Raw genomic sequence first — 18,338 nt, forward strand, 5'->3', positions numbered from 1 at the left:
GGGGATTGAGTTTAAGAGTCGTGAGATCTTGTTGCAGCTCTATAAAACTTTTGTTAGACCGCATTGGAATGTTGCGTCCAGTTCTGGTCGCCCTATTATAGGAAAGATGTGGATGCTTTGGAGAGGGTTCAGAGGAGGTTTACCAGGATGCTGCCTGGACTGGAGGGCTTATCTTATGAGGAGAGGTTGACTGAGCTCGGACCTTTTTCATTGGAGGAAAGGAGGAGAAGAGGGGACCTAATTGAGGTATACCAGGTAATGAGAGGCATAGATAGAGTCGATAGCCAGAGACTATTTCTCAGGGCAGAAATGACTAACACGAGGTGTCATAGTTTTAAGCTGGTTGGAGGAAAGTATAGAGGGGATGTCAGAGGTGGGTTCTTTACACAGAGAGTTGTGAGAGCATGGAATGCGTTGCCAGCAGCAGTTGTGGAGGCAGGGTCATTGGGGACATTTAAGAGACTCCTCGACATACATATGGTCACAGAAATTTGAGGGTGCGTACATGAGGATCAGTGGTCGGCACAACATCGTGGCCTGAAGGGTTTGTACTCTGCTGTACTGTTCTATGTTCTATGTTCTATCTGTGGAGAGAAATCGAGTTTTGGGCCCAATGCCCCTTCTTCAGAGCATTAAAAGAACCAGGGAAAAAGTTGTTTTTTATGCAGAGGATAGTGTGAGGGGAAGTTTCAAGGAGTAAATGATAAATGGAGATAGAGCCCAAAGAGAGTGAAGAATAGTTGTACAGACAAAGGAGTGGATATTAGTCAGCCTAGGAGAATGAGTAGCTGCTAATTGGGAGTATTAGTGGCTACCAATGGATAGAATGTAATAGCAGACCATGTGATGACAAGATAAGGTTTGGGATAAGGACTTGGGAGAAGGAAAGCCCTAAAGTTGTTGAATTTGAGATTGGGTTCAAAAGGTGTCGAGTTGTTGACTTTCTAGCTTGCACTGAGCTGCACTGAAATATGAAAGCTTTCCTGGAAAAAATAAAGCTAAACACTCTCTTGGCTTGTTTATGCTTTTTACTGATGTTTTGCATTGCAAACACATTTATTTTGTAGCCACCAGCTGTATAACTATCCTATTACGTCTGACAGCACAGAGACATTTGTTGGACCATCAGTCTACTTCTGGAAGCTGGCCCTTTGTTAGTGAATGTTATTGCTAAAGGGTAGCTTATAGCTGAGGAAGAGCACAAGGCAGGGGATCAATCTCTGGAGCACATCAGAGATGTGGTGGTGGAAAGAAAAGCCATTACTAGAAGTATTTTGATTAAGACTCAAGCAACTGAAATGGAGGAGAAATACTGGAGATATGGCAGGATTTAGCATGTTAAAAGTAGCAGAGAGATGGAGGAACATAAGTTGGGAAGGTAGACTATGATTCCAGGTAGAAACAATTGTGATTTTAATTAGTATAGCTTAAATATGATTAGAAATGTTCAAACATGGAGATTTTGGAAGTTAGAACACATTTGTTGGATATTGAGTCAAGATGGTGGTTGAAGTTGGGGCATTAGTTTTCAAGATTAGAGAGTTTTAGCATTTTTTTGAAGGAGATAAACGATGTAAATTTTGAAATAGATGTTGGGGTGACAGAATGAGAGAAAATGGGGTGCTTAGAGTAAGAAATATTGTTAAATATGTTGGTTCAGTGGAAAAATGATGTCAAGGAAGAGGGAACTGATTTGTCCTGAGCAAAATGATGTTAGGGAAGACATAATGAACTGTAAAAGAGACATAGGTGGGGTTTGAGGGGACTATTGCTTATTGAGCCAAAAGGAAGAAAACACCAGAGCAAGTTTTAGAGGTTCATTTTTTTTGTACTTTGTTGGAGGTTAGGGAGAAGGGGAAGATTAAAATATGTTGACAAAGACTAATGTAGATCTTTATCCAAAAAATCAAAACTTATTCATCTTGTTTGTGTTGAAAGCTGACAATTTTTAGGTTGAAATATAAAAATTAAATTCAGTTTTTTTCACAAATTAATTTATTAATTAATCCATTTCCTCAATGTCATAAACAATAAGTCTTAACTTCCTGTTATATGATGACGTTTTAAGAAATCCCTAAGCTCAATTAATTAAGCTGAATTTGAATGTGCAAATGACCAAATGTTACCGCTATTGTATATCAGCAGAAGTTGAGAGACAAAAATTGGCATTTACTTCACATATTTTTGTGCCATAGATTGCATAAAGTTTAAGATTCTACTTTAGAAATGTACTTCATAAGGATGATAAAATATACTGATTAAATATGTTTTATTACAGGAGAAAGCTGGACCTTTTTGTGAGTTAACAGTTCACCCTAAAACCAATCACTCTATAATACTAGAGTCTGTTCAAATTCCAGGACAAATAGTTGCATTCAACTTAAATGGAAGGCCTGCCAATGCATCATCTAAGGACTATTCAGATATCATTAAAGATTTCATTGTTCATGTTAAGGTACTAGAGAAAATCAGAACGTTTTGGCAATGTTGTTATTAATGTTGCATATAATGAAGATTATAAATGAATAATTAAATAATTTCATGACCTGAAGCGGTAATTTGAAGTAAACGATGTATTTATAATGAACAGTTTTGTGCAAGTATTGAAATAGTGCTTTGGTGTCATAAATATAATTTGATATGCAAATCGTTGTTGAATATATTTTGCACTCTTACAGTGCTTAATAAATGAGATGAAACTCAACAGAAAGGGAAAGAAAATCATAATAATAAATAAGTAAAGCTTTTATACGTTTCTGCAAAGTACACAAATAATTGAGGAATATAGGGTAGCTCCAACCTTAAAGACCTTTGCATCTTTTAAACAATTAAAAGTTTGTTTCAGAGCTTTAAATCATAGAATCCCTACAGTGTGGAAACAGGCCACTTGGCCCAACAAGTTCCCACCAACCCTCCGAAGAGTAACCCACCCAGACCCATTCCCTACCCTATTACTCTACATTTACCGCTGACTAGTGCATCTAACCTACACACCCTGAACATTATGGGCAATTTAGCGTGGCCAATTCACCCAACCTGCACATCTTTGGATTGTGTAAGGAAACTGGAGCTCCTGGAGGAAACTCATGCAGACACAGGGAGAATGTGCAAACTCCACACAGACAGTTGCCTAAACCTGGAGGAGAAAGTGAGGTCTGCAGATGCTGGAGATCAAAGTTGAAACTTTATTGCTGGAACAGCACAGCAGGTCAGCAAACCTGGCTCCCTGGTGCTGTGAGGCAACAGTGCTAACCACTGAGCCACCGTGCCACCCATAAAGGAGAATGCAAGGCTCGATAATCTTTTATTATGGTTCTAGTCAAGCACTGTTACAGGCAATGTTCCTTTTAGTGTTTTTTGGAATGTGCAGGACATTTAATTTAGCAGTCCCTTTATTTTTTTTCCCACAGCTATATATATGCAGTAGTTTATGGAGGCTGAATTGTGCACAACGTGGTATCTTTCAGTTTGCAGTCTCTTAGCTTTGAGGGAAAATTGGGTACAGGATAGGTACATCGGTCTGAAAGACTGCTTTTTAATGTTTATTACAGATATCTCACCATTTTATAGAGTACATGTTTTATCAATAGAAACATTTTGGGCTTTCATAAGTGAATACTTTATATTTCAAAGAAAAAAATCATAAGCTTGATAATTTGCACCATTAATTATAGAGAATTCCTATTAATAAATTGATATGGAGCCACAGTAGCTATATCCTTTGCAGTGTTATTCAAGAGCAACCTTCACTGATGATGCCTATTTGCAACTGTATAAATAATTCCTTCGTCAACAGGATTAATCGCTAGCTATATAATCTAACAAACAAGTACTACTGATACTTGGCTTCTAATTTTGATTTTTATTAGGAGGTTAGAATCTTTACTGCATTAATAGTACAGGAAGAATTAAGTGATTTCACTCACAGCGTAATGAATGTGGAATGACTTCCTCTGTATTTTAATACCAGTTTTTCATTTTGAATTTCATTTTGATGTAACATGGTTTAAGTATCGGAGTCTACATTAATAGCTGTAGTTATATATTTGTAAATGGAATGAAAACATATTTCATTGCAGAATGTCAGTGAACAGATTTTAAATTTTAATTTTGCTGAATTGATTTAACCTAGTATGTAACATTAATCCATTAAATATCCTGGGACCTATCTGGAAAAATTACAGATAAAGTTATAATGATAAAAGGCTAGACAAAAACTCATTGAAACAAAAGCAGAAATTGCTGAAGAAATGAAGCAATTCTGGTAGCATCTGTGGAAAGAAAACAGAGTTAATGTTTCGATTCCAGTAACCTCCTTCAGTACTCATGGTATTTGTAATAAGTGCTAGAACTGCTACATTAAGACATTCTGTCAGGCCTTTGGTATTTTGAAAATTATCCCGATTGCCATCTTTTGTTCTCTCATTTTGGTATCTGCAGTCCAAATACTTGTTCAATTTGTATATCATACAAAAAAAGCAGATATTTTGCATCTGGAAAGGTTGACATTTTCCCATGGGACTTGTGAGCCAACGGTCAGAACAAAATTAAGGTCCCAAAGACCTCGTCTGAATGTGCAATCTTCCTGGAGGTGGCCTCCGTGCTCATGATCTCATTGAGTACTCTGGGATGTGGATCCTGGATGAGGCTGACCCAATCAGAGGCTGAGGGAAGTAAATATCGCTGAAGCTGGCCTGAGAATAGAGAGACATGTATCTGAAGTTATTAGGGCTGAAGCCTTTGGGGCCCATGAGCTTTTGAGGGGCATCATTTGATCTCAGGTGCAACCTTTCCTGTTTGTTTCCGGTATAGAAACGCTGGCTGATGTGTTGCTTCATCAACAGCAAAATATATCAAAAGACCCAATTGTGTCAATAATCATCTTATCCACGTGCATGATGCTGTAGACCAATCCTGGCCTCACCTTAGAAACATAGAAACAAAGAAAATAGAAACAGGAGGAGGCCATTCGGCCCTTCGAGCCTGCTCCACCATTCATCATGATCATGCCTGATTGTTGAATGCAATAACCTAATCCTGCTTTCTCCCCATACCTTTGATCCCATTCACCCCAAGTACTTTATCTAGCCACCTCATGAATACATTCAATGTTTTGGCATCAACTACTTCCTGTGCTAATGAATTCCACAGACTCACCACTCTTTGGATGAAGAAATGTCTCCTCATCTCTGTCCTAAAATGTCTACCCCAAATCCTCAGACTGTGACCCCTGGTTCTGGACACACCCACCATCAGGAACATCCTCCCTGCATGTACCGTGTCTAGTCCTGTTAGAATTTTATAAGTCTCTATGAGATCACACCCCCTCACCACCCCCCAACTTTTGTCTGAACTCCAGTGAAAACAAATCTAACCTGGTTAATCTCTTCTGCCATCCCTGGTTAATCTTCGCTTGGTTAATCTTTGCTGCACTCCCTCGAGAGCAAGAGCATCCTTTCTCAGAAAAGGAGACTAAAACTGCACACAATATTCTAGGTGTGGCCTCACAAAAGGCCCTGTATAACTGCAACAACACATCCCTGCTCCTATATTCGAAACCTCTCTCACTGAAGGCCAACATACCATTTGCGTTCTCTACCGCCTGCTGCACCTGCATGCTTATCTTCAGTGACTTGTGCACAAGGATACCCAGGTCCTGCTGCACATCCCCCTCTTCCAGTTTCCAGCCATTCAGGTAACAATCTGCCTTCTTTTTGCTTCTGATGTGAATAATTTGCCTTCCCATGTCAAATTTCCATGTTGGCAGAAGTTCATCAAAAAACCATCACAAAGTGATAACTGTTAATTTCCCAGTTCCCCCACTTCCACCTCCAGGTGCGTCAAAATGCATCCATGAGTTCTGATCAGAGCTAGAGAAATCAGTCAGCAACTGGATTGAATGTAAAAATTTAAGAGGAAAAAATCAGTGCTAGATATGTGAAGGAAATGCTTACGAACATGAAAGCTATCCATATATTAAACTGGATAGATGATAATTAGTACCTTCTGTAAATATATACTGATATATTCTTCTGATAATAATGGATATTGTTATGAATGCAAAGCGTTGACGGAATGCTTGGGGTACGTTTGTTGATTTAAACGTGCACTAGGTTACATATTTCTAATTTAGAAAGAAATTAAAAGAAAATTCATCCACATGTCTACTATCTTATCCTTGTTTTATCCCCACTCCTTTGTTGTTCCCAATGTATGAATGATAGAAGGAGATAAAAGACTAGTGAAGTATTATGATGGAAAGTAAAGGATAAAAGGAGATCCTTCTTCTAACTACAAACTGAAAAGTAGCAAATAAAATTATAATCAGAAAATGTGAATGTATTTAATATTTAACAATGGGGATACTCACTATATACAGGAATGACAAATTGCACTACAATTCTCTGTTCAGTATCAATGGGAAAAGACTCCCACTAACCAGATGGCTGAAAACTCTGACATATTGAGATGCAGGGCTGCAAAACCAAAACAGCCTGTGACATGATTCAGACTTGTATGGTGATGCGCTTTCATAAACTTCAAATTACATTCTGTGTGGAAACTTGCAACTAAATTCAGGAAGAGAGGAAGTATCTGCTAAGAATAAAATAGCTGAAATACATTTGGGGATTTTTTTGTTGAACAGTAAACAAACTAATATCACATAACTATCAAATTTTGCTCTAAGTGGCAAACAACTCAGTGGACATTTCCTGCATTTGATCAACTGAGGTTTTTGATTTGGAACCTATTTTGTAATCCGAATGCTAGAACAATGTGCCACTATCTAACAGAACCAAAGTGCATCATACAAACAAGTGTATTAACCAGTCATACTGAAAAGATTCCTGATGAAGGGCTTTTGCCTAAAACATTGATTTTTCCTGCTCCTCGGATGCTGCCTGACCTGTTGCATTTTTCGAGCACCACACTCTCGACTCTAATCTCCAGCATCTGCAGTCCTCACTTTCACCATACTGTAAAGTTGTTGGTGAGCAGCACAAATTCACAAGCAAGTCATACCATAAATTTTTAATTCAAAGTCAAATCATTTATAGAAATTTATATACATATATAACTTATTTCAAAATAGAGGGAACTAAGCATTGAAGGATAAAAGAAAAAAAATTACAAACATTTACATTGTTTTGTTCTTCAAAACTCCAATGTGTAGAAAATCTGAATAAATCAGAAATTATCAAAGTTAACCTAACTACTAGATTATTTAGCATTAAGACTTTTCATATAATTAAACCTTTATTTACTTTGAAAGGGCAAGGGCAATTTTTCAGCCAAATTAATAGATATCAGCACACAGTCCTATTAGTCAAATCACTAACTCTACAGCAAAATCCTTTCGATATTACAACTCAATTGAATAGACTTGTTTACATCTTGAGATTTATTAATTGCTTCTAGTTGGGACTTAACTGCTACGTTTTCAACTTTCACTGCTTACTCCTACTTTTATTCGTTTCAAGGATGCATTTGAAAACGATACAGTTGTTTTGCTGAATACTAGTCTTTATCAGAGTCTGTGCATTACTTCTGATGGAACTTGCCTGGGAACAGGGAAACAATCTCAAATTTCCTATTTGCGGATGCATGAAGTCAGTCCAAAGATTTACATGTTTGCAAGCGTCCAGAATCCACAAAGATTCATACAAATCAAAAATGGCAAATGTGATGGAATGGTAAGCGTTTCTTTTAACATTTTTATCAGTACATACATTTAAAAGACATAGTTTTTTGATTTATTTTTTATCATGCAAAAGGGTTGCTTGTAGTTTTTGCATGTGTTTATGGTATTAGTAATAAAAAAGCCCTTCTTTGGAACTCCGAAGAAAATATTGAGACATTACCTCTGATCTTCACTCTGCAGGTACTGACTGACCTGTGTGTTTTTCTAGTGCCTTCTGTTATTCTTTATTATTTATTAAAATGGGCTTTCTTCCATTTATTACTTATGTTTGGGTGACCATAGTAGAATCATGCCTGGCCCTCTCAGTGGCACATCTGTTGCGAAACCAAAATATTGTGAACTTATTATATACCTAGCAGAACATGGATAAATGCTGAAAGAGTTCCTGGCCTAGACGTTCCTTCCGCTAACCGGGCTCCAGCTCTGAATAAGGAATAACCTTTTTGGGCCAGCTTGACCGCCCACCCCAATTAGAATGGTTCTTTCTTTTACAGGCATGGAATAGGTGTTAAATTCAATGGCCTGCATATTAGCAAAGCAGAAAAAGGGTGATTTAGGGCCCACCCCTTTAAACAAAGACTACATTGAATATGCCTCAAGTCTACCCCACTGAGCAGAATACGTTTTTATGCCAAATACTGCAGGACTGGCCCTAGCATTTGTAAGACCCAATCTAAATGATAAAATTTGCACAACACCCTTGGAATTTGATGTCAAGAATATGTTGGAAAGATCAGTAAATTTGCTGTGTACTTAATATGTTAATATTAAATTATTTTATGCACTATTTATGAAAACACTAGACTTCAGATTAAATAATTTGCTTCTTGTATGCCATATATTGCATCTCAAAACTGTGAGAGTTATGGACAAACTAGGTCACTCCAACTGTCAAGGGCAATAATGCAAAATTTCATTTGAAATTCAGATCAGGTAGATCAGTTTGTTTATTCATGATTGTCCATTTTATTCAATTGGCCAAAGAACATTCACCTCTAGTCTATGATGAATTAATTTCATCGCCTTGTCTTGTGCAGCTAAATTGTTGTTCAAAAGGTTCACATATATGTGGCAAGGAATAATTATCACCTTTGTAATCACTTTTGTAATCATGCCACTTGCTTGTTTGGAACTAGTTCACAAAGTGGGAGAAAGTGAGGACTGCAGATGCTGGAGATCAGAGCTTAAAAATGTGTTGCTGGAAAAGCGCAGCAGGTCAGGCAGCATCAAAGGAGAAGGAGAATCGACGTTTCGGGCATAAACCGACACAGTTTATGTATTAGCACTTATTCTATTTTGTTCAGTCTTCAGGCAAACTAGTTATTTAAAGAAAGGTAGCTTTGATTCTGAAATGAATGAATGTGAAAAAATAAATAATACTAACAATACTGAAAGTGCCGAAATCCTATCACTCGGAAAATAGAAAATATTAAAAGACGTGTAGTTTACTGATTTTCCGTTCTCTCTGTAAAGGGCACAGGAGATAAGTACTGTCACTTTAAGATACGAAGAAATTTAGAAAATGCAACTATAAGCTTAGAATCTGTTGAAAGCCCAGGAATATATCTTGGTCTTCTCTCTGATGGGCACACAATCCCATTCGTACACACTGGAGAAAGCAATGTCATGTTCTACCCACGGGTTATCAACAGTAAGTGACTTAAAATATAATTTCAAGTAGTAATTTTAAATTGATATTTTGAAAAGTATAATTTGTTTCCTTGTTTCTGTATATCCCTGGAGAAAACGACTAATAATGTGGACCAAACACAGTGGCAAAAGAGAAACTCTATTGGTTATTAAGTATACTAGTAGTGAACTTGTATTTTGGATTTCATTCCTTCAGCAAAGTGCTTAATGCATTGACTTTGTGAAAGGAAAAAAGGAGGATTTATGAGGAAATATTTCTGAAAAGGCTGGTTCTCTGCCTTAGGCTTGTGTTGCAAAGGAAAGGGGACGAAAATGAAAATAGCAACATACGCTAGTGAAGCACTAGGTAATACTTGCGATAAATGTTTGAATATGGGAACACCATATAGCAGTGGCATTGAAGATGGTTACTGCAGTTTTTAACATCTATGTTGCCAGTTCTTTTCAGAATGGACAAGCAGGAGGCTGGAAGAACAGAGTAAGCCAGGCAGCATCAGGAGAAGAAATCGATGTTTTGGGTATAACCCTTCTTCAGGAATGGGGGTGGGTTAGGGGAAGCTGCAGATAGAGGGAATAGGAAGGGTTATGGTTGGGGAGAGGGGCAGAGTGATAAGGTAGTGATAGGTGAATACAGGTGGTGGGTATGATCTGCTCGATAGGAAGAATGAATCCAGTTGGTAACTAGAGGGAAGGGTCAGTTGGAGGGTTAGAAGGGAGGAGGCGGCCCTGGAAAGGGAGTCAGGGAATGGGTGGGAAGATTATTTGAAATTAGAGAACTCAATGTTGAGTCCTCCAGGCTGTGGGCTATTCAGGTGGAAGATGAGATGTTGCTCCTCCAATTTACAGCCTGATTCACTGTGACAATGGAGGATATCAAGGATGGGCATGTTAAAGAAGGGCGGGAAAGGGAGTTGAAATGAGCAGTGACCGGGAGGTCAGACTTGCCCTTATGGACCCAGCTGAGGTGCTCAGCAACATGTTCCCTTAGGTTATGTTTGGTCTCACCAATGTAGAGAAGACCACATTGGGAGCACTGGATACAGTAAACTAGGTTGGAAGAGGGGCAGCTGAACCTCTGTCTCACCTGAAGGACTGTGTTGGGGCCCTGGATGGAGGTGAGGGAGATGATGTGCCTGCAAGTTTTGCATTTTTTATGGTTGCGGGGAGGTTAACGGGGATTCAGGAGGATGGGCGGTTGGTGCGAACCAAAGATTGGCGAAGGGAATCTTAAGGAAGGTAGAGAGGGGTGGGGAGGAGAAAATGTTCTTGTGGGTGGGGTCTAGTTGGAGTTGGCGGAAATGTTTAAGGAAGATATACTGGATGCTTGGACTAGTGGGTTGGGGACAAGGGGTACCTTATGTTTATTATATTTTGAAGGGGGGAGAGTTTAGAGCAATGGAGCAGGGAATGGAGGAGGTGTGGTGGAGGGTAGTCTGGATGACGGGGCAAGCACTTTCAGGGATTTCCAGGTGAAAGGTTCAACATCTCCCAACAGCTCCTCACCATCGCATTATGGAATTAATAAATGCAAGAGGGTTGGAGAATTCATAAGATTTTGAACAGCCAAGCAGAGATGTGATTTGTAACCTTTGCCACCTTTCTGTGTTCAAGTTGCAATAGGCTGGACCATTTATTCTTACATCATGGCACCATGTGAGCAGTCTGGTGTTTCTGGAGATGGTTTCCGTTCCCTCAACATTCAGTTTATCTGTGACAAGAAAAAGCAAAACCTGCAGTTAGTTTTAATTTTCCAAAATTGCTTAGTTACAGGGGCAATACCATTAATTTGGAAAAGACCAAATGTGACTCCTTTATTCAAAAAGGGAGGGAGACAGAGTAGAAAATGAAAGGCCAGTTGGTTTAACATCTGTCAAAAGGAAGATGTTGGAAGATATTATGAAATATGCTAATTTATAATAGCCTACTTAGAAAAATTCAAATTAGTTGGGCAGAGTCAACATGGTTTTCTGAAAGTGAAATGGAAGCTAATTTATTGGCGTTCTTGGAGAAAGCAAAATGTCATGGACAAAGTGGGACTGATGGATGAACTATACCTAAATTTCCAGATGGCATTTGATAAGAAGCCACATCAAAGGTCATAGTGAAAAATAAAGGCTTGAGCTATAGAGGGCAAGATATTGGCATGGATAGGCTAGCTAACAGGAAAGAGACTAGATATAAATTTTCTTGTTGGCAAGATGTAATGAGTGATATGTCTCAGGAATCAGTGCAGAGTCCTGAAGTCTTTATAATTTATATAAGCTTCTTAGATGAAGACATGGTTACTAAATTTATTGATGACAGAAAGATAGGTCAAAAGTAAATTGTGAAGAGGACATAAGGTGGCTTAAAAAAAGGTTAAATGAATGGATAGAGATCTGGCAAATGGGGTACATTTTGGAAAAGGTTCATTTTTAAAGGAAGAATAAAAAATGCTTATTATCTCCATGGTGGTAGATTGAAGAGCGCTGAGCTGCAGAAGGATATGGTGTCCTTGTGCATGATTAACAAAAGGTTAATATGCGGGTACAATAAGTTTTTAGGAAAGCTAACAGTGTGAAATCATTTAGGAGGCTGGTACAATTACAACATTTAAAAGGGATCTGGATGGGTATATGAATAGGAAATGATTAGAGGGATATGGGGTAATGCTAGCAAATGGGACTAGATTAGGTTAGACTATCTTGTAGGCATGGATGAGCTGGACTGAAGGGTCTGTTTCTCTTCTGTACATCTCTATGGTTCTATTGCAAGGGGATTTGAATAGGAGGCAAGAGGTCAAAATAAATTTGTCAGGCATAAGCCAAGGAACAAAGAACTACGGATGCTGGAAATCCAAAACAAAAATGGAAAGTCTTGGAGAAACTCAACAGGTACTCCAGCTCTGAAAAAAGGTAATTAGTATCAAAATGTTATCGGAATTCACTCCACAAATGCTGCTGGACCTGCTTAGTTTCTCCAGCTGTTTCTGTTTTTTTTTTGGAGCATCAAGACATTATTTGTCATGTACGATACCACATAGAAAGATGATCATAATACAGTGAGCTCATAAGATATAGGAACAGGAGTTAAGTCATTAGGCCCCTCAAGCCTGCTCAGCATATCAATAGAATCATGGTGGCATGGTGCCTCAGTGATTAGCACTGCTGCCTCACAGCGCCAGGGAATACAGGTTCGATTCCACCATTAGGTGACTGTGGAGTTTGCACTTTCTCTCCTTGTCTGCATGGGTTTCCATGAGGTGTTCCAGTTTCCTCCCACAGTCTGAAGATGTGTAGTTTACGTGGATTGCCCAGAGATGTGCAGGCTAAGTAGGTTGGCCACATAAAGTATGGGGTTATGTAGAGTGGGGTAGCTCTTTGATGGTTTGAAATGGATTTGATGGGCCAAATAGCCTCTTTATGCACTGTAGGGATTATATGACATGGCTGATCTGACATTCCTCAAGTGTGGGTGCTGTTGTAGTGACAAGTAAGGACAAGGTGCAACCCATCAGTGTTGTGGGAAGGGAGAGAAGGGATGAGTGCAGAAGCATAGGAAATGGGTCAGATAGGCTTACGGGCCCTGTCAACAATGGCAGAAAATCTCCATTTGAGGAAAAAGATGCAGAAGGTGGAAGGGACTGCTCCTACGAGTATGCAAAGACATCCATGTCCAGACACCCATGTAAATAACAGTTGCTGTCTCACCTGCATGGTGATATTAGCGATGGTTGGTACCTGGCTAGTAAGCAGCAGCTGCAACACCTTCTGCCTCTTTTGTCATAGACCACAAACTCACCCACTTTCCCCCTTGAACAGAGGAGAGTTCATCAACCTTCCAGTATTCGACATAGGGAGCCATTGGATGGACTATTACTGTTAACTGCCTCTTACACCCTCACAGTCAACAATATCTTGCTGGGCTCTGTGAAATTGTCTACTGAGTTATATAGACATGCAACTCCACACACAGGTGAGGGAGAAATGTCTCAGGCCAGTAGCAGTTCCAGGATTGCTGGAGACCAGGCTACTGCTGAGCTACCATGGTCTCAGCTATGAGGGACTACGTGCAGCTGCATAGAGGGGATCAGCAATGGCAAATAGTCATAAAAGAGGCACTGACCCTCTTTACTGAGAAACTGAGATGATGTAGCAATGATTCACTGCCTGCCATTGCTCAGACACTACAATGGTGTAGGAAGTTCATCATTTCAATGTCTGTAATCACCCAGACTGCAGCAGTGCAACCGATCTTGTGACCATCTTTTGAACTTGGCAGGTTGTCATCTGCCTAGAGAGGCAGGTCTAACACCCTCAAGGGCTAATGAGGAGAGTTGACAACACTGGTACTCTATTAGTCCACGCATGGCTCCTTAGGACAGAAGGCAGGGAGAGAATGGGATAGAGAGCTGTGATTGTAGTCCAGGTGCTTTCCCCTCTGAAAGAGGCAGGCCAGTGTCAGGAGGCACTAGGCTGTGAAGGGGAGCTCCTTCAAAAGTCCCCATTCAGGACACTGTTGAGATATCATGGCCCTCCACTTGCATCATGCCTGCCCCCTCCAACCCTTGGAAGCTCCAGCTAGGGATGGTGAAGTTACCTCTGGCAAGAAGACTCTCAACATTTCTGGCCCACTCAGACCGAAATGCTCCAGAGTCTCCTGGCGAAACAGGTGGCAACAAGTTTTTTAAAAAACTTAAACTTTTACTTTATTGACAAAGAAAATCCTTATATATATATCCAGTCACAACTACAGTTTGGTTCTGTGCAGTAGCATATCAAGGAAACAAGTAATCATTGGAGTTTGGCTCTATTCATACAAACCAAAGGCATCTCTTACTTGAGCCAGAATATATTTACATACATTTGAGGCACTGGGAGGGTCCAATATTTGAACAGACCCCACTTAACTTAAGCAGAAGCACCTCAGACAGTGGTCTTTTCCAACTGCCTCTTGGCGCTAGCTGTCCCAGACTTTAGTGCATCCCTCAGCATGTAGTCCTGAAATGTGCCAGTTTGCAATCCCCACCGAGGTCAACTCCTTCTTCTGGAAGACCAACAAGTTTCAGGCAGACCAAAGAGCATCTTCCACTAAGCTGCTGGTCCTCTCAGCGCAGTCGATGTTTGGGTGCTGGGGAACAGCCCGTAGAGCATTGAGTCTTATGTCATGGAGCTGTTTAGGATGATCCTCAACAAAAACCACTTTTTTTGTTTTCCGGACTTCGTTTGCAAAGGCACATTTCAGAAGGAGATCTATGACAGTCTCAACCCCCCTCACAGCCTCTTTGAGGGCAGTGAGTGGTGGTGAAAACTGATTTGCCATAAATGAAGGATCTCACAAGGTGGTGCCCTTCTCACCAGTATGCAAGCAATGTCTTGGCACTTGTTAGAAAGTTCTGATGATGAGGCATTCAGCTAAATGACTTTGATAGTCTGCTTAGGGAATCATGCAACAGAATCCACCTGCTCCTTTTCCCGCAGGGTCTCAAGGACATTACATACTGACTACTTCCAGAGCTACTCAAACCTGATGATCAGGTATTTACCCACAATGGAGAAGTAGCAATGCTCCCAAAGGAACAGTTTCTGCTTCACCTTCGCTCTGCACTCCTCCCAGGAGTAGCTGGGCATCGGTACTTTACTGCCCTTTGGAGGAGCGCGGTTTTGCATTGCCCCTCCATCGCCCCCGCCAATGGTCTTGGGCATGCCTTATGTATGTGGCCTGCTTCCCCACACAGGTTGCAGCTCTTGGACTCTAGTCCTTAATCAGGTGGCCCTTCTGTTTGTAGCTTCTGCAGAGGGTCATGTTGCAGTCTTCCGCCATGTGCGCTGATCTCCAGCAGGTTCAGCACACTCTAGACCACCACACATGTTCAGATGGCCATGGCTCCAATTGCAAAGCTGATGAGTGGATGGAGGATGTTCCCACAGACTTCCACCTTCAGGGTTAACTTGACATGCTATTTGCTGGTGCAGATTGTGAAGGGGTCCACGGCATTGGTGCTGTCCTCTTCGAGATGTATGTACCTTCCCAGGAAGACCAGGATGTCTGCAACCAGGATGTGGTGGATTGTGACAACCCATCTCCTCTATGCAGGGAGAGTGAACAACGGTGCTGCAGACAGGACAGGGAGGAAACCCTCACCTCCTCTCCCCTCGGATACCTTCAGGAGATGTTCACATTGCTTCATGCTCATATAGGCCATGTCAAAGTAACCTCTGCTGAGGAAATTCTGCAGACCGGAAATGTCTGTTGCTTGGAACCCACAACAATCCAGGAGCACGCCTCACAAAGAATGTCCATTTGACCTGCGATCCTTACTCCACCTTCTCCGCTGTCACTCTGACAGTTTTGCAGAATCCCTGGTCTAGGCATTGGCACTAGCAGAGGCCATAGCTCTGATTGGCTAGTCACTGAATTGGCATTAGGCCAAAGGCTTCATAAAGATCCATCAATAGCAGGTGACAATTCTCACAATCTAGTTATCTCAAAATTTTCCAGTAATGAAAGGACTCAGCTCAGTCCTTGGATCAACGTGCCTTCCAGGTCCTGGGGCAGTGGGGTCCACCATTGTGTAGAACAGATGAGCTCTGCAGAAGGAGAAAATACTTCGATGTGAGTGACAGCTGGAAATCTTGTACATAGTTTGCTGATCATTATATTTACTAAAACTAGTTTGTTTATTACACTTTACTACATTCACTGGGGAGCAACACTGTCCTCCAACATGAGAGGTTTGCAACACATGCCTGCAGGATCATTGATATTCAAATTGTGTGATGATATTGACAATCATGCAGCATTGTATGAACATTGCAAGTGAGCATGAAGTCTGATTCCAGCAGGTGGCACCAGGACTTCTAAGCTGAAGTGCAGCCTCCTTAAACAAGGCTGTGGAACCATTTGTGGAACCATAGCAATGTCTGTCCACTTTGATTGACGCTGATGGGTGGACTTTACTCTCCTATAATAGAATTAGCCTGGCTTTCCTATACTTCTCCTCATTATCTTCCACTAAATAATCGAGAAGTATGGAAATTTGGTTTGAGTCAAAAATTTGAAGGCCGATAAAATTTCTCTCAAAAGCAAAAACTGGACTAAAATGCATTTTTATTAAGCAGTGATAAATACTTATTTGATCCATAAAAGTGCTACATTCTCGTTAATAAGATGACCCTGACAAGTGAAAGCCTGCATTATTGAAGAATGCATAGCATTGAATGCAAGTGAAGTGGAAATTAAATATTAAATCTCGCACCAGACCAGGTTCCTTCAACTCTGCCTCTGACATGGGAAGTGTGTAACACACAGTAGTTCGCCTTTTGTGCCCAGCGCGACTCGGAAGAAATTCATTCTCTCCTTCAGGTGGCAAAGATAATAAAGCAGCAACATCTGCTATGTCCACCAGATTCCAAGGTATCTTCAAAGCTTGAAGGAGAGGAAGAACTTGTCAGTTTTAGAACTGTCAGAAAGACTGGCAAGGAGCCAGGCACATTTTGCTCCCACACTGTTTGTGAGCTTTCAGCTTTCATATGAGCCACGTGCTTGGTCAAGACTGTCATATCTACCCAAACTTTATATATCACTAGGCCTGACCTCACATCAACCATGCCTGTTACCCATGTAGGGCCATTGCCATGGTTCTTACACCAAACTTTGTTCACTGAAGTAAACTGTCTCACTTAGTGGAATCTTGGGTTTGGCATTGGTGTTCTGATGCTGTTTCAGTCAAGTCTTCCAAGTGCTCCTTATTGGTCTTCCCTGTTATTAGCATCTAGATAAATGGCAAGTTTGTAAAATGTTCTCCATCATCCACTGAAATATTGCACAAACTGATGATATCCCAATGACACTCTTGTATATTGGTAAAAGCCCTTATGGTGTTTATTATAGTATACTTCTGGGAATCCTCATGTAATAGCAATTGCAAGTATGCATGGCCATGTCCAGCTTCATGAAGGACAGCCACCCTCCCCCACACCACCAGCTTTGCATGAAAATCTATTACACGAGGGAGTAGATATTTATTCCCAGCTGTGAAACGTGGTTTACTGATTGTTTAAGATCCCTACAAAGGCAAACTGATCTGTCAGGCTTCACAATATGTATGACTAGTGCTGCCCATTGTACAACCTGGAGTAGTTTGATGATTTCTTCACTTTCCAGCCTTCTGATTTCTGCCATTACATTTCTGCCATCACACCTTGCTGGGACTTCTGCTGTTCGTGATCTACATACACGATTTGGAGGAAAATGTAGCTGGTCTAATCAGTAAGTTTGCAGATGTTGCAAAGATTGGTGGAGTTGCGGATAGTGAGGAGGATTGTCAGAGGATTGTCAGCAGGATATTGATAGTTGGAAGCATGGGCAGAAAAATGGCAGATGGGGAGTGTAATCTGGACAAATGTGCGGTGGTGCATTTTGGAAGATCACGTACAGGTGGAAATTATACGGGAAATTATACAACCCCCAGCAGTATTGAAATGCAGAGGGATCATGAATGTGCAGGTCCACAGGTCATTGAAGGTGGCAGCACCAGTAAATGAGGTAATAAAAAAAGGCCTATGGTATGCCTGCCTTCATTAAGGGTCATTGAGTATAGGGATAGACAAGTTATGCTGCAGCTTTATCAGAACTTTAGTTGGGCTACATTTGGAATATTGTGTACAGTTCTGGTCACTGCACTACCAGAAGGATGTGGATTCCTTGGAGAGGGTATAGAAAAGGTTTACTAGGATGCTGCCTGGTATGGGGGATTTTAGCTATGAAGAAAGGTTGGATAGACTGGGTTTGTTTTCACTGGAACATAAGAGGTTGCGAGGTAACCTGGTAGAGTTTTGTAAGATTGAATGACATGGATAGAGTAGAAATTATGAGACTTTCTCCCAGGATGGAGTGGTCAATTACTAGGGGACACAGGGTCAAAGTGCAGGGGGTGAGGTTTGAAAGAGATGTGTGAGGCAAGGTTTTCACACAAAGGGTGGTGAGTGCTTGGAACGTGTTACTG

General features: G+C 40.7%; 1 protein-coding gene across 12 annotated transcripts in view; it reads left to right on the plus strand.

Annotated features, from left to right (window-relative positions):
* LOC122549101 (lipoxygenase homology domain-containing protein 1-like) overlaps window positions 1–18,338 on the plus strand; it is a 344,896-nt gene that overhangs the window by 175,764 nt on the left and 150,794 nt on the right. For all 12 annotated transcript variants that reach the window (XM_043688351.1, XM_043688353.1, XM_043688355.1 and 9 more), the window contains 3 exons: window positions 2,279–2,455; window positions 7,482–7,694; window positions 9,176–9,353. In XM_043688351.1, coding sequence (XP_043544286.1) covers window positions 2,279–2,455; window positions 7,482–7,694; window positions 9,176–9,353 — 568 coding nt within the window. The remainder of the gene's footprint in view (window positions 1–2,278; window positions 2,456–7,481; window positions 7,695–9,175; window positions 9,354–18,338) is intronic.

This window comes from Chiloscyllium plagiosum, chromosome 4, assembly GCF_004010195.1.
Source record: "Chiloscyllium plagiosum isolate BGI_BamShark_2017 chromosome 4, ASM401019v2, whole genome shotgun sequence".
In the NCBI taxonomy this organism is placed as follows: Eukaryota; Metazoa; Chordata; class Chondrichthyes; order Orectolobiformes; family Hemiscylliidae; genus Chiloscyllium; species Chiloscyllium plagiosum.